The sequence below is a fragment of the Dunckerocampus dactyliophorus genome, chromosome 11, assembly GCF_027744805.1.
Source record: "Dunckerocampus dactyliophorus isolate RoL2022-P2 chromosome 11, RoL_Ddac_1.1, whole genome shotgun sequence".
NCBI classification, from domain to species: Eukaryota; Metazoa; Chordata; class Actinopteri; order Syngnathiformes; family Syngnathidae; genus Dunckerocampus; species Dunckerocampus dactyliophorus.
In genome coordinates this window covers 24392888-24418955 of record NC_072829.1, presented here as the reverse complement: position 1 = coordinate 24418955, position 26068 = coordinate 24392888, and the positions used below count along the sequence as shown (strand labels likewise).

Below are 26068 nucleotides of genomic sequence, written 5' to 3'. Positions count from 1 at the left end.
AACTGCCAAAATCTTTATTTTTATGTTTCCGCAATGGATAAAACACCATTATGTAGAAAATATTTAACCAAAATGATATTTTTGATGCCAAACTGTCATAATTTTTTTTACCCAAGAATTTTCAAATGATCTGTTTTACAAAAAAACACAAAAGTATGTAAAGCGTATTATTGCATCTTCATGAAAATAAACAACAGCTATTTAATCCCATTCCTAAATAAAAAGATTTGTTTTTCAAGGGTAAAATCAGGCCTTAGAAAGTTTTTTTTGTTAGTATATTTGGAAAAAATATTTTGTTGTTTCTGATAACAATAACTGTGTTTGTTTTTCTCATAGGTGGTGTAAGAAATGTGTTAACACTGCACAAAACGTGATATGTTTTATTACATATTAAGATGAACAAATTGGTGAATTTCATCTTCTGGTGAAGACATTCTTTTGGTGATTTGGATGTAAAAGTGTGCTTTGGCTCATGCTGATAGATTCCTACCCCGAAAAGACTGAATGAAGCCATTAAAGTGAGACAGAAATAAATCAGTTGGAAAAAAACATGCGCTCTGTTTGTATTTTGCTGAGTGTAAGTTGAAGAAAAAACACAAACATGTTTATACATCAGTGCATTACAAAACGCTGCAGTGAAAGGCTAATGAGATGTTCTTGGCATGGATGCCCCCTCGTCAAAGTGTGTCATTGTGGTAAGACGTGTCAGTGGAACAAATTGAGTCCAGACACCGTTTAGTCCAGGACAACTCTGAAGAAAAAAATCCTGTTTGGTCTGGATGTGTTTTCATTTCTCAGCAGGTCATTGTTCACATGAAGTGGCATGTGACATCCCGAAAAGAAATAAAGGAAGAAAAGCCCTGCATTTCCTTGTAGGCAGGGTGAGGTTATGCAACTGGAAAGCGTATTAGGTACAATTGCATTGATGTGGAAATACAAGACAATTAAAACATTTCCGACAGAGACGGCTATTGTTCGATTCAGGAATGAGGTGAGGTTGAGGTGAGGTGAGTTTCACATCCGTTATTTTCTTGTTTCTTAAGCAGTTATCATGTGTAACACAGCTATTTTTGGCACTATTCTTCATCTGCATTTTTTAGATATTACCCTTAGACACAACATTTCCTGGAGGATAAGCGGCATAGAAGATGGATGGATGGACTACATTTACTGCATTTTTAAAGTTCAGTCGTCCGCGGCTCGAATTTCGCGGCTTCACGTTCAGAAATATATGAATGAATAAATCATGATGTTTTGTGGTTGAATATGGCCCATTATTTAGGGGTGTCTTGGAATAGTCGACTATTTGATTCGGAAGAGTCTGATTCGAGTGTCAATCTCGCTGTAGAATCATATAAAAATGTCACGTGATCAAGATTGTAGCACTCTGACTAATGGGGGGTCGGCCGCGGCTGCGCGTACATGACTATTTTGTTAGAAATAGTCTATTTTGATAAGAAACAGCCTATTTTCTGTTAATAAAGAACTGAAAATGACGTGTGTGTTTAGTGATGGCCCTTTACGGACCCATGACCGATTAAAGCAAATAGGAAATACAATAACAATATATAACCATGCTTGTGGAACGAGCAGCGGCAGTTTGAGGGAGCAATTACTTCAGTTATTACGGCTACGTGACAGCAAACAAGGTGATGTCACTCAAAATGAGCCCATGAAATTGTTTCAAATCGAGAACCATGTCTTGCTGAAAAGTAAGAAAAGCTGAAAAAAGCGAAACATTTCGAAGTGAATGGACGGACCAATACACAGTGTGTTCATTCTTCCAGAATCCAGTGTCAAACCGTTTCTCCCACATATAGCGCTTGTCAAAAGCGCTAATGTGAAGCGACTCCTGACAAAACACACATCACTTGAGGGCAGGGGAGGGGAGGTATCCACACAAGTCTGATGTGAGAGCGTGGAAAATAACATAGTTTAGAGTACGAAAAATCTGCAAAACTCATAACACATTCATTCGCAACACAGCAACATGTGAATGAGTGTTCACTAAGGATTGTATGGATATTGGAGCAAAACAAAACATCTTTCACTGACGGGAGAGTTTGGAGGGACGAGTGCTTCTGCAGCACAGACCTGACTCAAAGGTAAACAAAAAGAGGAATTGTGTGACAAATCCCAATGTCAGCAACAACAACAACAAGAAAATCTGACACTTTAAGAGGATGTACTGTTGCAGCTTTTCTGTTAAAGAGACACTTCTTAAATTGTTATTATTTAATAGGATTTTTTCAGAGAAACCGATGCGGTTTTATTTAACTTAAAAACAAGCCTCTTGTGTTCATTCATTGTGTGTACAGTCAGACATTTTATTATTTTTTGTCCCGTTTTCTTTTAAATGCAATTTAGGTGCAAAGATAATTGTTTTGTATTGAAAGAACAGGGAGATGTGCAGGGTTTCATTACATTCCATATTCAATTCCTCCATTCTTTTCTCTTCTGCTGAGAAAATGGCGACATTTAAACGCAGGAAGTGAAAAAACTATCATGAATTTCTGAGACATGGAGAAAGGCTCGGATTAAATTAGCTCCTGCTTCTTCCTCCTCCTTTTGTTCATGATGACTTGTGCAAATGTAAATGCAATGATACTCAATGTAACCTGTTTAGCATGTTCGAAACAATGACTATCACTATGACTATTCTGACTACTGTATTCTCTTGGGTAACCACCTCTCTCTTAACTATTTCAAATGGCAATGGACATTAAATGAAGAATAAACAAGAACAATGAATAAGTATTCTTTCTACATACTGTATTAGTAATAAAAGTCATAGCTGGCAAGGAAGTTGGTGTGGAACTTAGTGTTCTTCCTCCGATTACTAATTCAGTAACCTCACCCATAATGATATGATTGCAGTTCTTGAATACACTAATAATTTTGGTGACAAATAGGTTAAGGTTCATCTTAAGACAGACTATGTTTTGATTATTTTCTACAGTATAAGTGTTTATTCACAGCTACAGGTATAAATATGACCCAAGTTCTGGCACAGCACGGTCGCAAATACTGATTTAAAGTGAATGACTTCATCTTTATTAGGTTCTGTTAACCAGATGAATGTTTACCAGTAAAATGCAGCTATTTACCAAGTCTTTTAACATATTTTGCAAAATGTCAAATCCTTTCACAATTCCGTATGTTTTCCAGAATCAGTAAATACTAGTATCATTAGAGCTGCAACAACGAATCCATTAGTCTATGATTAATAAACTATTTGGGTACCTAATTAATAGTTTTTTAGCGGCGCACTATAAATATCGTAATTATTGGGCCAATATGTGGAATTATGACGTCATACCGATGAATCCAATATTTACCGATAATTTAAAAAACGCTCCAACGAGATTACGCGTACTGTGCTGGTGAGCAAATTAAGTGTTCCTTTTTTCTCCTCCCTTGAGTTCACTTGTAAACAAACATTCAGTGTTTCAGAGGAAGACATTTCGCGTGGTAGTTGCACCAAATGCTCTGCGTTGAGGGAAAAAAACATGGAGCTTCAACACATGAAAACTTATCAGCCATCGCTACGACACACAGGCTTGTCCCTATCGCTGCGGCGTTTGAAAAGTGCAAAAAAGGTTTGCCGGAGACGACTTGAAGGCTAAAGTGATCTGTGACTTCCTCATGGAAATGGTGGCGATGGATAACCAGCCCTTTACGCTTTATCTTTAACACATACGCAACAATGGACAGGCGAGAGCATTGTAGCGGTCTTCCTCCACGCATGTAAACACTGTGGAATACATACGCAACAATGGACAGGCGACAGCGCGCAGTGATACGACGGGAGAGAAAGTAACGGCGAGCGATTTTGAGGGGTAATTTTTTTCAAGGAGGCATTTTTGTGATGTAAATGTATTACTCTTTTGAACGCATATTGTTTTGATAAGCCAAACTCTTTGCTTAAGTGGCTCCACAAACTAACCGGAACTACGGTCCTCATCACCAAAATCCGACCAGAACTCTGCTCATGGGACCAAGTGTGGAGTAAGTCACTGTTGATGCTCTACACTGTTGATGGGCATACAACTTCATGTCAAAAAATCCCAACTATCCCTTTACTATATATTTCATGTTATTCATTTTTGTATTTTTCATCATGACTTGCCTCTCCTGACCGCACGTGACTGGCCATAGGATAATAATTCTAGTAATACCTATGAAGCGCCTCTGGGAGACAGTATTGCTCTGCAACCACCACACGCATGATCAAGAAGTACGTTGTTTTACTTCATTTGGTGGTTCGTGGTTTATTAAACAGTTGTGCTTTTTATTCTTGCATGGAAATAATGTGTAGACTGATTTATTTTTTGTACTTAGATATAAACATGTCTAGCAGCATTCGAGGCAGTGAGAGAACAACTGGCGGCCACGTCACTCATGGCCTTCCAGAACCGCATTGCGCTGGATGGGTTGCTAGCACATCAACAGGGAGTATGCTCCATGTTTGGTGAACAGTGCTGCACCGACATCCCTAACAAGACTGATTCAGCAGGTACGCTGACGCGCGCAATTTCTGGATTAAAGGCATTGAACACCAGGATGAAGGAGCAGTCTGGTGTGGACACCAGCTCATGGAGTGACTGGTTCAGGAGACTGTGTGGCCAGTGGACCCCCACGTGGTGGCAGTCCTAATCTCACTTGTGGTTGCCCTTGTCTTGTGCATGTTTTGTGAATGCTGTTGTGTGCCTGTTGTCGCTATTTAGGATCGCTATTTCCAGGACAGTGGACGCAGCTTTAGCGCCCATGTCTTCCAAAGTAAGTGAATTGTTCCCCCTACTGGCAACCACAGCTGATGATGTTGGTGATGACACGTCCGATGAAGGTACTGTCTTATCGTTATCAGGTCTGTATCCAGATGAAGTGAGTTCTTGTGACAACCCCATCGCTTCCATCTGAGTGTAAATACATTTACTGATTGATGATCTTTTAAGATGAAAGCTGAAAAGAGAGCCTAAATAGTGATAAGATTTCAGATATACTGTATGTGTGATAAACAGGAGGGAAATGTTGGAACTGTATATAAATTAAACAGCAATATAATTATCACTCACATATCTTAATAGCTATAAAGTGCTTGCCTTTAGAAATGTCTGTTTTCGGAATACAGCTGCGACCCAGCAACAGAGAAGGTGGCGACTGATGGCGCCACTGTGTCTGTTGACGACCGAGGCTGCAATCGCAGATCAACCTATGTCCTGAAATGTGCTTCATAACACACGTTCTATAGATAATCACCCACAGACACACACACACACACACAAACACACATAGACAAGACAAGTACAGTTTGGGCAACTACTTGCTCATCCGACCCCTTAGAGTTGCACAACCATGTAGAAAATAAAAAGAGAGGGCTCGGAGAGCGTATTCAGAGCGGTGTGGGAATGTAACTCTGGTGCTTTCCTCCGTTCTCCTCGTGAGTAAAAAGATATGTTTGTTGTCTTGTCTCTTCTGTAATATTGCTGTGTTTTACAAGTGTCACAGGAGTTTGAACCTGACAACAATACAATGGGGTATGAAAATATATAACATATAAAGATGCATTGTTTATTTACAGTATAATACAATCCAAATATGATACAATTCTTCATCAGTTCACCATAAAATTCAAGCTCATGATGTTGTATAGTAAAAAAAATGTCTGGGAGCTTGGTGTTGACTTTTCAGACTCTGCTGTCCTCAGCTGAAGAGGTCTCTGTTTCCGTTTCTGGCTGATCAGTTTCAAAAGCTGGGTTTGTCTGCCCCTGTGTGTGCCGCTTCTGAACCTCATTGAAAATATGAAGAACCTTCCGAGAGGACAAATACAAACAGACGATTAGTCTGAGTGCTACAAAATACATAAGGAGCTAAAGTATGTAAATTACCTTAGATTTAGGGATCAGACCCACTCTGAAGAAGCCAATGTGTCCTGTATCAATCTTAGTGCAATCTACCACAGTGGATGCAATGTTCTCTGGAGAGGGTCCATCACATAAAACACCTTCCACCTCACAAAGGAAAAAGCACAAGTCATTTACTGGCATGTCACTAAAAGCAGCAGTGGAAATGCAGTCAGTAGAGTGGATCTACTATATTCACCTTTTTGCCCAACTTGGCATAAACCTGGTTGTGATGAGTGGTGTCTGCTTCTCCTGTCGGGTTGGCTGAGGTCACAGCTACGGGCCCCACCTGAAAAAAACACCTACTTTCAATCGCTGGCCACAACATTAAACACAATCTAATGAGATCCAACGCAAGAGCTGTAACCGATCATTAATAAAGCTTATTGTGACTTGCTTTGGAACACATTTTGCAAAATACATGAATCTTGGAAAAAGCAGACAGCTGTATTAGCGTATCTACCGTAAATGCCGCTACATTTGCCAGTCTTCAAATGCTAACAACCACATAACACTGACATTAATAGCTGTGGCAGTAAGCAACCTCTTGGTATTGTATTTACTCCAGAAGATGCATTTGAAGCATCATGATTGGTCAGCATTCAGCAGCTTTATCTGCCTCTGCATGCGCTTTAAAATGTTGGTTTTGCTACTCGGCCGTTGGTGTGAAACTTATGTGTGTTACTTACCTGCCATACTGTACTGTACTGAACTCATCACCTGTATTAATGGTGGCTGAGCAGTTTACGCCTTACCGCTATTACAACACTGGCTCTGTTGCTGCTGTGTTGTGCAATATACTTGTTAATAAATGTCCATATGGTCAACATGAACTGTTTTCCTTTTTACTTTGCATGCACTCCTAGTCATTATTAAAGTTAAACAATAAGCTGTTAGAGAATTAACAGCCTCCATCTCAAGATATCGCCTGTTTCCAATCAACTCCCCGTCCTCTTTGTATTTAGGTAATAAATACCCTGTCAATACTACCAGAGGTGCTTTGGAAGTCTCAAGTCTTTTATGCCAAGTCTCAAGTCAAGTCTCAAGCCAAGACAAGACGGGTCAAGTCAATGTTCGAAGACATGGGCTTGAAATTTCCAAGTCCTTTCAAGTGATAAGCATTGTTAAGTGTTTGCCAAATAAAATACCCTGACGTCATCATTTGCAAATGCAAATTAAGTTCTCCCCGGTAGCATGTTGACACATCCCAGTGTCAATCACTGCCACTCTCCAGCAATCTGGTGCTCACCGATATGTAAGACACACCCATGTTGTTTGTTCTTACACCTGATTGGACGTTAATGGATGCATTAAATCAGACAGATTCTGTGTGAAAATTTGATGTCTTGTAAGTTGAATACTTTGAATGGAGACACATTTTACTTAGCACACGCACTGAAAAGTATTCGTAAGAGTCAGGTCCCGAGTCATTGATGTCAAAATCCAAGTCAAGTTGCCAGTCTTTGATGATATAGTCAAGTCCACAGTCATCAATGTTGTGACTCGACTCTGATTCGAGTCCACACCTCTGCTATCTACTAGTTGAGTATGCAGGTGTTTGGCGCGTGTATGTTCTTGCAGAGGGTCTAAAATCTTGGCTCAATGATTCCCATCCCTGTCCCTTACTAGATCAATGAGGTGGGTGGCCACCGAACAGTCTGGGTTCCTGATAGCGATGCTTTGGGGGGTCCCGATGTGTTTGGCAGCATCTCCTAAACCAAAGGTGTCCATCCATGGGCCTAAGTGAGAGAAAACATCAGATGATTGACGAGTTTGTGATTTATTATACTTGTATATACTTATACCTTAGAATCCAGAGAATTTAATCATAACTACCCACAGACCAATGAGAAATGACAAACTAAGGTCTGACAGTAACGTTACTCTACTTCACCTTTGACTCTCTTTGATTACTAGATCACTGTTTTGTATTTAATGTAAAATACAGAAAGACACAAAGCAACACACTCACCTCGAGGTATAACCATACTGATGGATGACGGCCATGCGGCCTCCATAAAGTCCAGCAGAAGGGGGCTTAGCAGGTGTCTGACTGGGTCAAGCTGCTTGATGGAGGACAGCCACATGGACATGGGTCGGTCCTGTGCTTGCTTCTTCACCCTGTGGGCAAGCACAGCAGTTAGAGAGAAATGATAACACCAGATAGCCTCAAATAGAGAGCTCTGACAGACGCTGTGCCTCACTTAATCAATCTGAACTTCTTGGTGGTGCCCCAAGGTATTTTGAGTATCTTTCCGGTAGAGATGTTTACAGCAAGCAGAACAGTTTGGTTGTATTTGTGTGGGCGCGGATTATGGAGCTATAACACTGCCTTAAGTTTTGCCATTGAAAATAAAAATTGACATTCTATTGTCACTGAAAAAATATATTTGATGTACAGTAGTCCCTCCTTTTCTGTGGTTAATTGGTTAGATAAGTGATAAGCGAAGTTCCGCAAAGTAGGATTCCTTATTTATAAGTCAACAGATAGAGCATAGAAAACCTGTTTACGACCTAAATAGTTTTTTTTTTATGTTATGAACACTGTATGCATGCAATACACCCCTATAGTCACCTTTACACTCGTATTACTCAACATAGTAGATAAAATTCGAGAAAATAAGCCATTTAAGACAGGAAGTGAGGGGTTCAGAGCTGAGTTTTAGCTTGGCATGGGTTACGGCCGCAACTGCAACCCGTGTCACTATTATTATTATTATTATGTTATGATTATTGTGCCTGTTGTGAGATAATTCAAACCTGCAATAAAATCCATCATGTCTGGCACTTGTATGTTTTACCAAACACCACAGTAACAATACTGAAACCGAGTGACGAGTGTAGAATACTACATATTACAATTTTAATGCCTTATACTTGTATTTCAGTTCATTTAGCCATTTTTATACTTGAAAACGCTTAATTTAGACAATATAAATACATAAAATTTACTTAAATTAGCATTTTTGTTTTTTACTAATGGGCCGTATTCAATCACAAAACAGCATGATTTATTATAATGATTCTATCTTTGGAAAGCCGTCATAGAGTGAAAAATTCGATGCAATGTGGTGAGGGACAACTATATTGGCATTGTAGGTGTTGTATTGACACTGAAAAGATCTTTTAATATATCTTTTATAGTATTTTTTTAATGCCAGTCTTCACATTTCCCCTTTATGACCGTCCTTTTTTTCAGTGTCATTATTTTTCAGTTTCAACCTCCAGTTTTTCACTTTCAATGTAATTTTTTTCACTTTCAGCTAAATGGCAGTGTTTTGGCACGGAGTGGAGGTGCTAGGAGCATGCTTCAAGGTTTTGAGAGAGGAGCAGGGCAGCCTCTTTTCTCCACCCGATTATTGTTTCTGTGCCAACGTGACTGCCATTAAGTTGAAAGGGGAAAAAAGTTGAAATTGAAGAACACATGAATACATCTTTTTCTAATGTGTCAAAATGTATTTTCAATGCCATAACTTAATGGCAGTGTTCTGGGTCTGGAATATACAGTGTATTATCGGATCAGCATAGAACAGCGACGTCCAAAGATTTGCGTCTCGTTTTTTATTGGCCCACGGCACAATGTAGAAATAAGATCAAACAACAACAAAAAATAAAGCAAAAAGACAGAAAGTGAAGCTAAAAAGATGAAATGTTGACACTAAATGATAACACAAAGCTTGGTCTTGAAATTTACATATAATTTTTGTTGCCTTTTTAGAAAATAAAAAAAAGCATACAAATATCAAAGTGCATCTTTTGATTTTTCCTCGGTGGAAAAAAGTTTGGACAACCCTCGCATCAAAGAATGTTAAAATAGCTGTTAAACAAACCAACTAATGAAGACTGGATTTAAAAAGACAATAGTGAAGCACACAACAAACTAAATATGCGTCGTCTAAATATGCGCTCACATTCATTTTCTACGGCTGTCCAAAATAGTCAGCAATTAGTTCTGCGTCCAACTGCAAATTCCATCCATCCGTTTTGGATGCCGCTTATCCCCACGAGGGTATGCTGGAGCCTATCCCAGCTGACTTTGGGCGAGAGGCAGGGCACAGCCTGGACTGGTCACCAGCCAATCGCAGGGCACATATAGACAATAAAATGATGTGTTAATAGAAAATTCAACGGACATCAGAGTGTCTAGAGTGTCTTCACTCTTCTCTTTGAAAGAAAGGCCTGGAACTCTCTGCAGTTAAGTCAATAAAGTATCAAAAAACACACACATTCATCAGAACAAACTCACTTGAATGCCTTGACAACAGCATCAGGCCTGTTGCAAGCTGCCACCAGCACATAGACAGTGTCAGTAGGCATGCCACATATGCCGCCATTTTTCATGATATCTGCAGAAGAGTAGAGCAGGAGAGTAGTTTATGAAATATGAGAGCTGTAAAAAAATCTAATTCTATGATATCACCTTACCTGCAATCTGCTGAACTGATGTGGCTTTTCGGGCTGGCAGATGTGGACAGATATGTGCCCCGCCACCGACCCCGCTCAGCCTTATCAAACCTCTCCCCAGGGGAATCTGAGGGGACTGGAAGGTGCTGTTGAAAATGTGAGCCCCAAAACAATAAAAGCTAACAATGCCAAAGATGATGGTGACTCCTATGTCATAACCAAAAGGCAGAGCATCGAGCGCATCCAGCAGGAAGCTGATGATGATGAGCTGGAAGGTGAGCGCATACACAAACCAGGCGACGTTCACAAACAGAGCCGCGGCCGTCACCAAGGCATTAAACATCAGGAAGGCGATGATCCCCACGGCCACGTTAAAGCCTCTCACTTCGCCGTACAGCCCGCCATATCGAGTCAAGCCCCACACTGTCCACATCACCCCGTAGAGGGTGAACACAGTGCTCTCAAAGGTTTTTCCTCTGGAGAAAGCGACTGACCCGCAGAGCAACTGGAGGAGCCCACCAGCGACCACCACCCAGGGGAGCACCAGCACGGACAACACCGCCCTGTCACCTATTGTGGCTGTGACAGCAAAAGTAGCCAGGACACTACAGGCGTGACCTAACACCTCTGCATCGGCATATTTGGAGTAACCCAGGTGAGGTGCATGAAGCTCCTTATCATGGGTGTGAAGCGTGAGTCTACTCGTTTTGTTTACTAACGCTTTGAAAATGTTCTGCCCCGTAGGGATCATTTTGGTGGCGACTATGTTGTATGTCGTTATTAAAAGCACACATGCGGAGCCGACAAATATAGCAGCTTGTACACCCTGGGTTCCTTCCTGGAAGAAGCCTTGAGGCTGAGCAGCAATGGCTATACAGTACGCAACAAATAATAAGTGGTAGAGAGCCTCCAGCAAGCTCTTTTGAAAGCTGAACAGAGTCAGGATGAAGAAAAGTACGGAGAAGACGGCTGGGAAGGGAACTGGTGAGAAGGGCTGTATTGAATAGAAGGATAGGAGGGCACTGTAACCCTCTGCAAACCTCAGCACTGCCATGAAGCCGTAAAACGTAGCAGAGAGCGGGTCCATGGCTCGGTAGAAGAGGACACACAGGCCAAGCTGGAACACCCCGGCTGTCCACAGCCAGGGGACGTGGCCAACAAAGAGCCTAGGAACCACACCCAAGAGAGGACAGGCTAACACTGAGGCCGCTAACAAGTTCATCACCACACCCACTGACACTGCGTCAGCACATCCACAGCGCGTCTCGAGCTTCACCTTGCCTTTTGTCTTTAGGCCAGTGCCTGGAAGCTCCACTTTGCCATGCGTAATCGTGGACAACAAACGTCCTGCACCAAAGTAACCACCCACCAGACTGACGAGAAGGTAGTTTGCAGCCGTGGCAGACTGGCCGAAACCTTCAGCAGACAGGCCAGCGATTTGATGGCCACAAGCTAAGCTGATGCTGATGGCGATGATGAACAGAACCGCCTTTCTGGCGAGGAGCGCTATGCTGCCTATGACAAACAGGGCCAGGGCAAAGGCAGCCAAGCCAGGGACTAATGAGGATCTAAGGTCTTCAGGCTCAAGCACCCCCTGTCCTGTCAGGATGTAAACCAGACTGGAGCCACACCACAGGGCTGAGACTGTCAGACACAGGGAGGAGAAGAGCTGTGAACTGGACAAGCTCCGACAGACACCTGGAACACAGAAAATTACGTTAGGTTTAATGGAACAAACAGTTTTTGAGGCAAAAGTGCAAACAAACCTGCATAAGCTACGATGGCAGCGATGATGAGGAGCAGTACCCCCAGTGCGGTTGGGGGGATGAGGTCTTCTTGGGGAGTGCTACCATAGCTGTTTACCAAAAGTAGCAGGGAACCTTTAAATCCAAAAGTCACGATGGAACATATTAGGACAATATTTTATTTTGGTCACGCAACAGTTAATACATATAAATATGAATTAAAACATATTTTTCAATAAATAAATGTTTTCATTAATAATGTAAATATCCAGCTTTTACAAAATAATCTGAAAATATGTTAGACAAAATATAAACATATAACATATTACACAACAGCATTAGTGTGACACAATAAACTTGCAGTGGTTTGCAATACACAACAAACAAACAAAAAAATTCTAATGCCTAATATTAGCCTACAATTGTTTTATTATTTTTTTAAATAGGCCATTAAAAAAAGTTACATTTTGAATGTAAATGGGGGTTGAATGCTTCCAAGTAGCAACTGTACGTAGTAATAACTACATGTTATTTTCAACAATGTATAAACATACAACATATTTTTGGGAGACACAACAGCCTTAGTGTGAATGACTGAATCGCAGCAGTCTTCATTCATGAAGAACATGACATAAATCAAATATAAACATGTCAAATATTTTGGCACACAACAATATTAGTGTGACAGGGTCGATGCTTGATTTCCTGCCACATCAAATAATAATGATAATAACAGAAAAAAAGAAATTGGCGTATATCAGCAACAGTGAAGTGATGCAGTTACACAAGCATCAGGAAAAGAAACGTTTTGGTAAAGTAAATTGGACAAAATATAATTTATTTACTAATTTATTTATTCTCTCTACATATTAAAGAAAATGAGAACACATATTTTTGTCACTTTCAAGCTCCGCATTCATTCATATGTTTAGTGTAAGACCATATACGGTAATATCAGAGGACTTTTGCAATGTGGTTTAGCTCTTCAATCATCAATAAATAAGAAAGTTTTAATTTAATCAATTTTAATGTATGAATAACTCCTTTAAGAAGGCTTACCGCCAGAGATGCCCAGTATACCCACAGACACATGCAGCTGCGCCATGACTGAGAGAAGCTGTGCAAAGACGCTCTAAGAGCCCTGCGCTTTATTCGGCCGCTTGTGACGTCATCACGTAACACCAGGAAGTGTCGGTTTACCGGAAAAAAAAAAATGAGTCAGTCAAGCGGAAAGTAAAGTGGCAACGCGCCACCCTAATGACGCTACCTAAACTAATTAACTTCAATGAATGATTCGCAATAAAAATCAACATATAATGAACATCCAGAGTAAATAATTAAATATTGCATTAAACCGTGCAATTGTTGGCCTGTTAGTGCCAGTTCGTTTTTATAAAATGTTAGCGCTATATGCAAGTAATACAGTAAGTGACCCAGAAAATAATTAAAATGTGTTTTAAACGTCAATGTAAACAACAGGAAACAATTGGACCCCCCGTCCCCTTCAAAAACCCCACAAAAACAATAGTTTTAACAGTGTTAAAACCCAAATAATAATTTAAAAAACGGTTAAAAGGGCTATCATGGGAAAACAAGGAACTACCTACTAGCAATGACTCCGCATTTTCTGTGTGGGACATGTAGTAAAAAAATGATTCCTGTGAATAGATGAAGTCATCCTTTCTAGTGGGAGGAGACTGGACAAGCAAATAAAAAGGAGAGGGTAACTTACAGGTGTCACATCTCTTCCTGGCGAGCAGACACGCACACACACACAGAGACTCTGAGACACACTGTGCAGCTAGGATTACCTTTCAAGGTGAGGATTTTGTTTGTGCATTTGTTAAAATGTGATGTTAGATAGATAGATAGATAGATAGATAGATAGATAGATAGATAGATAGATAGATAGATAGATAGATAGATAGATAGTGATTGTTGCTTTTTCATTCTTCTGTAGATTTTACAGTAAAAAAAAAAAGAATGTCAACAACATTGGTGCATTTTTTTAAGTACAACTTTTTTTTTAGGTAAAAGGATGAAATGTGTCATTTTGTGCTTACTAAACTTTCAAAGATCTTTGCACACCACACACCAAATACGTCTCCATTAGTACAGTAGTGTCTTATGTCAAAATGGACCTACTTGGAAATGCTGTTAAATATTAAACAGCAGATGACTACCACCAATAGTTAATACATTCATTCTGTCATAACATTGACACTAATATGATGATGACGATACTACTGATAACTATGTGGAATGATTGGAATGAAGAAGCTAGTTGTGAAGAAAGTAGTTGTTGAGTAAGGACACCACTGGTATGTCATAACTATTGTTGGCTGTAAGATACATAGATACTGTTAGATAGAAATACTAATGTAGGCACTGAAAAATGTTTAGACTGAATGGCAATTTTATGCTATAAACTTAACTTGACGAGCCCGTCTAAATAGTTGAGATGTGAAATAAACTCAGAAGCTCTCCTGGAGTTGAGTTGATAGAGCATCCTCTGGGATCTACTCAGCCTTTTCAGGTTCAGTCAGGCTAAATCACAAAAGAACTTGACCACAATGTGTGTGAAGTCGACACCCTAAACTGATATTAAAGAGCAGAAGTTGCCGCTGGTGTGCAGTAGCATTCAAAAGTTTACATTTTCACGTGCTATTGAATACGAAAGCATGTCCAAACTTTGGACTACTGCTGTGGTTTAACTGGTATTCACTCAGCACGGTCATCAGTAATGCTTCAGTTCATTGGCAACATGGTCAACAAAGTCACAATAAGGAACGTTGGAGTTCCGCAATTAAACATGTCCAAAAAGGAGTAGGGATTTGCTCTTCTGGGTTGCACTTGGCTGTCATAAACATCAACCCACCTGAGACTGCACCTAATTGTGTGTGTGTGTGTGTTAGAGCGGTACCATGGCAAAGCGTGTAGCTGTTATTCTCTCGGGCTGTGGCGTGTACGATGGCACAGAGATCCATGAGGCCTCCGCTGTCCTCGTTCATCTGAGTCGAGCTGGAGCCAAAGTAAGCAGCATTAAACAATTTCTATACTGTGTGCTTTCATAACATGCAAAAGCTTTGGAATGATAAACACATGAAGTCCTCCCCCAGGTACAGATGTTTGCTCCCAATGAAGACCAGATGCATGTTGTCAATCATTCTGAGGGGAAGCCTACAGAGGAGAAGAGGAACATCCTGCAGGAGAGCGCCCGCATCGCCAGGGGGGACATTACAGATTTGGCCAAGTTAGATGTGTCAGCTTTTGATGCTGTCATCATCCCTGGTAAGATTTTGTTGCATTACGGTTGCAGCTATTTATTGATCTATAAGTAAGGGGTGTCCAAAGTGCAGCCCAGGGGCCATTTGCGGTCTGCAGCTGTCCACAGCACTTTCAAAAAAGAGGAAAAAAAGAAACAATAACAGCAAAAATGGGAAAATCAGCACTAATTTTACAAGAATAGAAATCAAAATGTAATGAGAAAAATGTAATTTTACGGGAATATTGTTGTGATATTATGAGGAAAGATGACATCATTTTATTATCATCAAGCTGAAATATTAAATTTAAAAAAATCTCTTTTTTTAAGTTGTAATATTATGAAAAACAAACAAAACAAAATAAAGTTGTAATTTTTGGAAAAATAATTTGGGGCAAAAGTTGTAATATTATGGGAATAAAGTGAAAATATTGGAATAAAGTCAGAATATTAATGCAAGATCATTTAGAAGAAGAAAGTGAAATAGTTGGACAATTAAAAAAACAAAAGCAACAGCAGAAATGGAAAAAGGAATAAAGAATCAAAATAAGAAGTCCAAATATTAAGAGAAAAAAGCCACAATTTTATGATAGTAAAAAAAAATAATATAGTTTTAGTAGCATAGAGTTGAAATATTAAAGAAAAAATATGTTTTTTTAAGTCCTAACATTATGAGACACAAACAAAGCAAAATAAAGTTTTTGCAAAATTAGGTTCAAGAAAAAGTTGTAATATGGGAACAAAGTCATCATATTACAAGAAGACATTTACAAAGATTATTTAAGCAGAAAGCTGAAATAATTTCTAACATTCACATTTGTGTCTTTTTACCTCTGACTTATTGTATCTCCTTGGGTTCTCTTATTCAGGTGGTTTTGGTGTAGCCAAAAACCTGAGTGACTGGGCAGTAAGCAATAAGAACTTTATCATCAAGCCAAGTGTGGTGAAGATTCTCCAGGACTTCCACAAATCTGGAAAGCCGCTGGCCTTGTGCTGCATCTCCCCAGTCCTTGCTGCCAAAATCCTGCCTGGTTGTGAGGTCACAGTGGGTCAAGACACAGAGAGCGACATGTGAGTGATTGGACAATAATTGTCATCACACGTTGTGTTGTGCAAGTTGTAACGTGCTCACTTGTCCCCTGTCAGGTGGCCGTACGCCCAGACCGCCTGCGCCTTGAAGGAGATGGGCTGCAAGTACGTGAATAAAGATGTGGAGCAAGCACATGTTGACGTCAAGCATAAACTTGTCACCACACCCGCTTTCATGGGCAATGCCCCCATTCATAAAGTTTTTGATGGAATCGGCGTCATGGTTAAAGAAACTCTTAAACTTGCTTAAGATGTCTTCATGTTGCATTCTATTGTGCATTTCCTTTCTTTGGTGTTGGAAACAGTACATCGATATGTGCATCATTACAAAAGGGTTACAGAGATGGAAATAAACATGTTGGCAAACCAAACCATTGCTTTGCCTGATTCCTATGTCAGAACACGTGGATAGTGCTGAAATAAAGCAATGAATGCATCAAGATATCATCAAGATTCAAGAGAGTTTTATTGTCATGTGCATGGTAAAACAGCAGTTATACCATGCAATGAAAATCTTATTCTGTTCATTCTCCCAAGAAAAGAAAGAAAACAAATGAAAGAATAAGAACATAAGAAACATAAACACATAAACATATATACCAATAAATTAAGCAACAACAACAGACGAGACATTAATACAAGTAAATAATACAAATAAATAAATAAATAAAGTGCTATGAGTGTGTGCGTGTGTTGCGTGCGGCGTGTGCGAGTGCTTCGTTGAGGAGCCTGATGGCCTGTGGGTAAAAACTGTTTGCCAGCCTTGTGGTCCTGGACTTCAAACTCCTGTAGCGTCTGCCTGACGGTAGGAGTGTGAATAGTGAGTGTTGTGGATGTGTGCTGTCCTTGATGAGGTTGTGTGTTCTTCGTAGGACTCTAGATTTATAAATGTCTTGCAGTGTGGGGAGGGCTGCCCCAACAATGTTCTGTGAGGTCTTGATCACCCGCTGGAGTGCCTTCCTATCACGTGTTGTACAGTTACCGTACCAAACAGTGATGGAGGCGGTAAGGACACTTTCGATAGTGCATCTGTAGAAGCAACTCAGGATTGTGGTGGACATGCCAAATTTCCTCAGTCTTCTCAGGAAGTACAGTCTCCTTTGGGACTTCTTCAGAATTTGTTGGGTGTTGTGAGACCAGGTGAGGTCCTCGCTGATGTGTGTGCCAAGGAACTTGAAGGTTTTCACCCTCTCCACCTCAGTCTCATCAATAAACAGGGGTCTATGCGGCTCCTTTTCCCTTGTTCTTGGGTCGATGATCATCTCTTTAGTCTTATCTGTATTGAGAAGGAGATTGTTATCACGACACCAAGCTATGAGGTCCGCCACCTCTCTTCTGTATGATGTTTCAACACCACCAGTGATCAGTCCGATGACTGTAGTGTCATCTGCAAATTTAATGATGCTGGTGTTGTTCTGGGAGGCCACGCAATCGTAGGTGAAGAGCGTGTAGAGGAGTGGACTCAGCACACACCCCTGTGGGGTCCCAGTGCTCACAATTCTTGAGCTGGATGTGCGGTTGTGGACTCTGACTGACTGGGGCCTGCCTGTGAGAAAGTTAAACACCCAGTTACAGAGGGAGGGAGACAGGCCAAGTGTGAGGAGCTTATCTGTGAGTTTGTGGGGGCTGACTGTATTGAATGCAGAGCTATAGTCTATAAATAGCATTCTGACGTATGTGTCCTGGCCCTGTAGGTGAGAAAGGGCTGTGTGGATGGCAGTGTTGACTGCATCATCCGTGGACCGGTTCTGGCGATATGCAAACTGTAGAGGGTCCACGGTTGCCGCCGGGATGCTCTTTTTGATGTGGGTCATGACTAATCTTTCAAAGCACTTCATAACAATAGGAGTGAGTGCTATAGGGCGATAGTCATTCAAGCAGGTCACGTTGCTCTTCTTGGGTACGGGCACTATGGTGGTGGACTTAAAGCAGGTCGGTACAGATGCTTGTGCAAGCGACAGGTTAAATATGTCAGCAAGCACATCAGCTAGCTCTGATGAGCAAACCCGAAGTGCACGTCCTGAGATGTTGTCTGGCCCTGCTGCTTTTCGTGGGTTTGTTTTGTTTAGAACCCTGCGCACATCAGCTGATGTCACCATGAGAGGTGAGTCCTGTGTGCTCCCCAGGTTCAGCCACCCTCTCTGCTCATCAGGAGTTTGGGTATCAAAGCGGGCATAGAACTCATTCAACTCATCAGGAAGTGTGGTTTGGCTGGACGTGGCTACGCTACTCTGCTGTCGATAGTCTGTGATGTGCTGGAGCCCCGCCCACATGCGCCGAGGGTCTGAGGTGGAATAGTAGCCCTCCAGCTTCTGTCTGTACTGCCTCTTGGCCTCCCGTATGGACCTCCTCAGGTCATATCTGGCCTTTTTGTAGTCATCAGCGGTGCCCATGACAAATGCAGTCGAACGAGCACGTAGCTTAGCCCTTACATCACAGTTCATCCACTGTTTTTGGTTAGGGTATTTTCTGTAATACTTGGTGGTGGTAACAGTCTCTATACATGTGCTAATGTAGCCAGTAACAGCAGAAGCATATTCATCCAAATCAACAGTACAATCTTCCCTCCCCGCTGCAGTTTTAAACACATCCCAGTTTGTGCAGCCAAAGCAGTCCTGAAGTACTTGATCAGTTTCTTCATTCCATACTTTAACTGCTGTACGTACAGGGGGAGCTTTTTTAAGAAGTTGTCTGTATGTTGGATAAAGGAATATAGAGATGTGGTCAGCCTTTCCAAAGTGGGGTCTTGGAACAGCCTTCAAAGCACCTTTCATGTTGCAGTAGACTTGGTCCAGGATGTTATTTTCCCTTGTGGGAAAGCTCACATGCTGGTAATATTTGGGGAGGACAGTCCTGAGGTTACAGTGGTTGAAATCGCCAGATATAATAAATACAGCGTCTGGGTGTTTGGTCTCGTGTTTATCAATGATGTCATGCAGGAGGCCTAGTGCATTAGCAGTGTTAGCTCGTGGTGGGATGTAAACAGCAGTTAAATACACAGCGCTAAACTCACGAGGCAAATAAAAAGGTCTGCATTTCACCATCAGCAGCTCAATGTCCTGCGAGCAGTGCTTTTCCATCGTCTGTACGTCTGTGCACCACCGTTTGTTTACGTAAACACAGACGCCGCCACCTCTGTGTTTACCAGACGCTAAAGTCCGATCTCCCCGGTAAGCAGCAAATGATTCCAACTGGATCGCCGAGTCCGGTATATCCTCCGTCAGCCAGGTTTCTGTGAAGGTGAGGACACAGCATTCCCTGATCTCACGTTGAGCTGTAATCCTTGCTCGTAGTTCGTCCATCTTGTTTTCAAGAGAGCGGACGTTGGCTAGCAGCAGGCTTGGTAGCGGTGGCCTCGTCGCTCTAGCTTTTAGCCTAGCATGCAGGCCGGCTCGCTTGCCTCGTTTACGCCTCGGATGCTTTGCTCGCCGGGTATTCAGCTCACCAGGTCCGCAGGCTGCTGCGTTCTCCCGGCGCAGAAGAAAGGCAAAGTCTGAGAGGCTAAATGAAGGTTCATGGTGAACCCTGCCGATGTTCAAAAGTGTCTCTCTGTTGTAATGTACTGCGTGAGTGTGTTGAATGTCCAAAATGAACAATAAAATAGCAAAAAATAGAAAAACACACATCAAACTATACAGTCGATACATACAGTAAATGCTCCAATTATGCCGATAGTCACCAGATGTGTTGCAATGTATTATTCCCATTTAAACATAGAAAAGTCTGCTAAACACTGGTTGTCTTAAATGCAAACAAGCAGGGGGTGTCAAAGAACTTCTCCCCAAGCAAGTCAGAGCTTTTCCTCCTGTCGCTCACACCTGGAGAAATGCAAATTCTCCTGAAAGGGTGCTGTCACTTCAAGGGCCATGACGCACAGACCACAGTGATTTCAAGCTATAACCATATAAAAATATACTGCAAACACATTGAACAAAGAGTGGACACAGTGTTGAATACTTTCTTTGTTCGTGCCTGTTGGGTATAAAACTGCTGATTAGGTAACATGAATGCTAACATGAGGCTGGCCACAATAAAAGGCAACTGCAAAACATGCCAGACAGCACAATGCCACGGATGTCACAAGAGATGAGAGAACAATGGGCCTCATTCACGAACATCTTCTTAAAAGTCTTCTTAAGAAGTGTACTTAAAAAGGCTCGGGTTGGAAACTGCGCCACATTCACGACACGTTCTTAAGTAGGGATAATCGTTCGCACCGGTGTTCTTAGGTTGATGAATGCCAACTGCGATGCCCGTGCATGTGAGCCCTAATTTGCATAGGTCACTGCCTGTTATTTCCTATATAAGGTAAAAAATGTGCCGTGCGCAACAGGCAGCTGGAGGCGGAGATGGCAACGTGCAAGGGCAAGACTGAGAAGCAGCTGGACAACAAACGAAAGAAAAACTTCAATTCTACTGAAATAGAGGTGCTTTTACAAGGAGTGAGCGAACACAAGACCACCTTATTTTCACGTGTATCCACCGGTCATCAGGCCATCCAAAAAGAGTCGGCATGGAGCACCATTGCAGGAAACATAAATGCCGTTTCCACGGAGAAACGCACCACCGCAGAGGTTAAAAAGAAGTGTTTTGACTTAAAATAGACTCAAAAAAAGATTAGACTGCACCGGAGGGATCTGGAGGAAACGGGAGGTGGGCCATCAATCAGAAACCAAACCATTTCGGAAACTCTAGAAAACATTTACACAATCATGATGGAAAAATAAAGTCAAAATACATAGTTTGTGTGTGACAATTTATTTTTCTGTGGTTACATTTGATTAGACGCTGCCTAATTAATACAGCAGCCCCGTGCTCTGGCTCAAGACGTGGCTGGGGGCGCATGTCGTTATCTGGGGGTGCTACGTGCGCAATAGGCACACCACGTTTCATTGCGATGTTATTCTGATGATCCTGCACACCTGCAAGAACAGAGAGGGAAGCCTGAAGCCTGAAGCGGGACATCAAATATTCGTGGCTTTCAGCAAATAAATCTAATGGTCCCTTTACATTCTCTCTCTGCGCAGCGCACGTCCAGCCAGCCTTTTTTTTTTTGATGAATTGGGATTTGAATGTATATTTATCGATGGAGTATATTTTAGTTGTTTTGATGATAAATAATTGTTGGGATATTTTATTTGCACTACATTTTTTGGGATCGGGGTGGAAAATCCATCATGAGGGCGATTGCGCATTGAAAGTGCAAGCTTTGCTTGTGCGTAAGAGTCCTCCTGAGCGTTCGTAGAATTTGTTCTTAGATCTAAGAACTGTGAGTTACGAACACGTTTCGTGAATGCCAAAAATCTTCGTAAGAAGGCTTTAAGAACACATTTGTGTGTAAGAACGTTTCGTGAATGAGGCCGTTTCGTGAATGAGGCCCAATGGGCACATACCTCCCAAAACCGCACATTTTGGAGTGGCCTTTTATTGTGGCCAGCCTAAGGCACATCTAGGGATTAATCATGCTGTCTAATCAGCAACAAACATGCCACTCCTGTGAGGTGAATGGATTATCTTGGCTAACTAATAGACCTGTTTGCCTTCAACTCATGAAAGATGGGAGCAAAAATGAAAGTTTTTCCACACAATGCCCTAAATCAGGCAAAAATAGTAAATGCTTCAGTTTTTGTGCTTTCCGCACACAATCACTTCTGAAATTCATTAAATTAACCACCTCACGTGCAATCAATCAATAAAAGAAATCAAAGCCCCCCAAAAAGGACACTTTACTCATTTTATTATCTTATTTACTGTATCTATTTTAATCACTTATATATGAATGAGCGTTATTGTTTTAACTGTGGGTTACATTACCAAAAACATGGTTATGATGCTAATTTTGTTATGGAATGGTGAAATGGGATAAAAGAAATTAGCAGCAATCTGTTTACAGTTGTGTGATGTTATCAGCAAACAAAAAACAGATTAACTTTGTCCCACAATGTTTTTTTCCCCCCTAAAGCACCCTTTAAAAAGAGGGGTCGTCTTTTATTCAGGTTCATCTTATACTCGGTTCAATGTGATTAGCGGTACGGATGTGACTAATAATAGAATGGTCCCTCAGTGTTAAAAATGAATTCATGCCTCAGGTTTGGTTATTTTAACATTTATTTATTTCGTCCAACAGATATTGTTTACTCTTGAAAACAACAATTTTATTGTGCTTGGCTTGAGAAGTGCTTGAATTGGTCTGTTCCACAAACCAACTGTGTTGCATGGAATTTCCTGGGACGGTCGGGATCCTAAAAGACAACCATTTCATCTCCATTAACACATCAAGACCATAAATGATATAGTACAGATCAGTAACAGTAATGCATCTATATGCTGGTCTCACCTCTATGGGGTAAGCATAGGTGGGAACGTAACGAATCACAAAGCCACAACGCCTCTTCTGGGATGTGTTAGCATCACTGGCGTGCACCAGCAGTCCGTCGTGGATCTGTAAAGATTGTTGACAGGATGTTTCAAAATATTCCACCTGCGCCCGTGAAAAGTACATTCAACTTACAGACATCTGTCCAGCCAAGAGAGGGCAAAGCACAGCCTCCTCAGTTTGAAGAAGCTCCTCCGGGATCTCCTGGTTGACAGTCAGCATGTTTCCAGGCCGTACGGCTTGGTGATGGGGCAATAGGCCAGAACAGTGGCTTCCTGGGAGCACATTTGGAATCAGTGGTTATTAAATAAAAATGTGCAAAACTGCAGGTTAGTCTATATGTATTCTTCCATCACTGCACTGATAATTTCCAAATACTGGTATGATATCAGCCGGGATAGGCTCCAGCTCACACGTGACCCTGATAATGAATGAATGCTTTGGGGATGTGGCTTGTCCACTGCATCTATCTCCTCTGGTGACCGCGACTGTGTTGGCATGTGTGAGAGTATAAAAACAAAGAGCCATTCATCTACCTGGTATAACGCGAAGGGCTCCATTCTCTTTCACCGAGTCATCAAGAGCGAGCCACACAGACAGAACGGGCCCACCAGCGATACCCCAATACCTGACAACAATGAGTTACAATCAGACATTTTTATCGGGAAACAAAAAAAACACAACTTTTTGTCTGTAGTTGCTTTCTAAAGTCTCCGTACCGCATATCCTGATGCCAAGCCACATACGGCAGCTCCTCATCCTCATGGCCCTGAGTGCTGCTGGGTTTGGGGGTTGGATATTTGCAGATGAAGCGGGAGTCCAGCAGGATGACGTCAGGGCCCACGATGGCTTGCACCACTTGCAAGATGCGGGGGTGTTTGGTTAGGTCCATTACCCAAGGATACTGACGGTGAACATTATGGAGGCTGTACTTGGTGTAGTTCTCACCTGGAGGCAAGACCACAAAGTTAGGGCATGTCTACATGAGAACCAATTGGCAGAAACATCTGAAGACACTCTTTTACATCCTGTGCCTGCACTTACTACTGTTATACTACCACATGTTGAATACTCCTCTACTTTGCTTTTAATGTTTCTTGTCTTTGCTGGAGAAGACTATAAAGCTCACTTTCCTGACACAACAACCCTGCACTGATAAAACTGAAATCCAAGTTAGACCAATTTGCTCAATTTTAAGCAATATGTGCTTTAATTTGAAATACCATAAATGCTCCAATTAACACCTTTATACAATTAACCGCTGCGTCAGGCATTATCAGGCATTAAAATGAACAAGAAACTGAAGAAACAAGGGCTGTCTAATCATTTTTTCCTTGACTTTACCAATAAAAGTCTTTATCAAGAGCTTTCTTTCTTTCTTTTTTTTTTCTTTTTTTTTTTTTTACCAAATTCTTTCTCCAGCTCGGAAAAGGCGAGCGTGGCCTCCCTCAGCTCGGTCTCAGTCAGCACCGGCAGGCCTGAGAGGAAGCCCTGCTGCTTGTAGGTCTCCTGGAGCTCACTAGTGGATGTAGTCATGTCTGCTTGGACGCGTTTACTGCTTCACCTGTTCTCGTTCCAGCCTGTTGGAGTGAAAATAAAAAAGTGAGAATAGTTCCCTGAACTATTTTATGTATTTTTCATGACATAAGGGGCCACCTGACTCTATAGGAAAAAAACACACAGTTTGTTTGGTCACACACTATTTTGCTGACCAATAGCAACTCCAAGAACAAGAGTGGCAAACATTCCTCCTATCAGGGCCATTTCCGTTTTGATAAAGACGTCCTAGGGACATACGGCGGGCTTTACCTGTATATGGTTTCCCCACCCCTGTTCGAGTACCTTTTACTTTGTAATGAATAAGTCAACACCAAAACAAGGCAACAGAGTCAACATACCTGTTTGTGTGTCCAGTCTCTTGCGCTCTCAGCAGTGCTCTATCTAAAGCAGCGTGTATGTGATGTATTTTATACTGCTGAGAGAAATACACACCCTCTTTCATCATGCATAGCTGGAAATGTACCTTTCAACAAGTAATAATGAGATATTTATCATCTTACAAGGAACAGAGGAATGAATGCTACCGTGACGCATATTGTTTCATGCAACCTGTCCTTTAATAAATGACACACCTGGCCCATTTTATGCCCACTCATAGGGATGATTGCATTACCCATGTACCAGGAAGAACATGTGTGCTTCCTGGTGGCTCATGGTGCCGTGGTGTTCTTTTTTTAAATCTGACTATGGCCCACTTGTGATGATTCATTTACAGGAATGAGGCCATCATGGCAACCTTGTATGCAAGCTTCCTTGTTAAAAACGACCAAGAGTGGTCAAGTGATGACCGGTTTAAAGGTTTTATTTTGCCTTTGTGAAACACAATTTGAAATAAAACAATCAAGATGTGACTGAATGGTAGACAGTCAGCTTTAGTTTAGAAGGGTTCTGAAAAATTCAACGTTTACAATTTTTATTTATTACAGCTCTTTTATGCAGGGACTCAAAGGTGCACCCAACTGTGAAGTGAGTACACTCCTCACATTTCAACAACCATTTTTATTTCAGTACTGTAAATATTTGCCAGAGAAAATACTAACAAAATGAAACTTGGATATACTTTAGCTTGTATATTAGTCTACATTTACTGGCCACTGAAAAATACTCAACACGCAGCCATTATTGTCTAAATAGCTGGCAACACAAGTGAGTATGAGTGAGTATGGTGGTGGCAGCGTCACGGTCTGGGGCTGCCTGACTGTGGTTCACTGAGGGAAACATGAGCTCCAACATGTACTGTGACACCGTGAAACAGGGCATGAGACCCTCCCTTGGGAAACTGCTCCGCATGGCAGTTTTCCGACATGATAAGGAGCCCCGAGATGACAAGTGCCTTGCTGAGGAAGCTGAAGCGGATGCAGTGGCCACGTATGTCTCCAGTCATGAGCACCTGTGGCACGTCCTCGAGCGCAAGGTGTCTGACATCCACCGGTGATGTCATCCAGGAGGAGTGGAAGATCATGACAATAACAACCTGTGCAACTCTGGTGAATTCCATGCCCAAGAGGATTAAGGCAGTGCTGGAATAATGGTGCATTGTGACGGTGACGTTCTCTGTGAGGTGTCGTCACTTGTGTTGTAGTCATGTAGATATTTGCTGTCAAAAGGAATGCATCAACAGCGGTGACTAATTTATTTCATTCATTTGGCCAGGCCACGCCTCTGTTATGACAGCAGATGGAGGCACAGTGTAGCGCCCCCACAGAGTCACACACAGTCTGACATT

At 41.6% G+C, this 26068-nt stretch overlaps 3 protein-coding genes across 3 annotated transcripts; 1 reads left to right on the top strand and 2 right to left on the bottom strand.

The window, feature by feature from the left end:
• Positions 1-5581: 5581 nt before the first annotated feature.
• Positions 5582-13205, bottom strand: si:ch211-153b23.4 (uncharacterized protein LOC335392 homolog). Its single transcript, XM_054793094.1, has 9 exons — positions 13112-13205; positions 12074-12187; positions 10329-12005; positions 10150-10249; positions 7876-8024; positions 7530-7642; positions 6103-6192; positions 5889-6011; positions 5582-5810 (listed from the first exon to the last, which is right to left on the bottom strand). The coding sequence occupies exons 1-9, from the start codon at positions 13155-13157 to the stop codon at positions 5688-5690; spliced, it is 2535 nt and encodes an 844-aa protein (XP_054649069.1). The 5' UTR covers positions 13158-13205; the 3' UTR covers positions 5582-5687.
• Positions 13206-13762: 557 nt separating this feature from the next.
• Positions 13763-16828, top strand: si:ch211-153b23.5 (uncharacterized protein LOC321177 homolog). The gene is made up of 5 exons (XM_054793095.1): positions 13763-13871; positions 14968-15084; positions 15172-15343; positions 16187-16388; positions 16464-16828. The coding sequence occupies exons 2-5, from the start codon at positions 14977-14979 to the stop codon at positions 16654-16656; spliced, it is 675 nt and encodes a 224-aa protein (XP_054649070.1). The 5' UTR covers positions 13763-13871; positions 14968-14976; the 3' UTR covers positions 16657-16828.
• Positions 16829-22524: 5696 nt separating this feature from the next.
• Positions 22525-24697, bottom strand: zgc:174917 (uncharacterized protein LOC565650 homolog). The gene is made up of 7 exons (XM_054792701.1): positions 24681-24697; positions 24189-24362; positions 23502-23730; positions 23319-23410; positions 22918-23057; positions 22744-22848; positions 22525-22648 (listed from the first exon to the last, which is right to left on the bottom strand). Exons 2-7 carry the CDS (start codon positions 24316-24318, stop codon positions 22562-22564), a joined length of 783 nt encoding a protein of 260 aa, XP_054648676.1. The 5' UTR covers positions 24319-24362; positions 24681-24697; the 3' UTR covers positions 22525-22561.
• Between the last annotated feature and the right edge of the window lie 1371 nt (positions 24698-26068).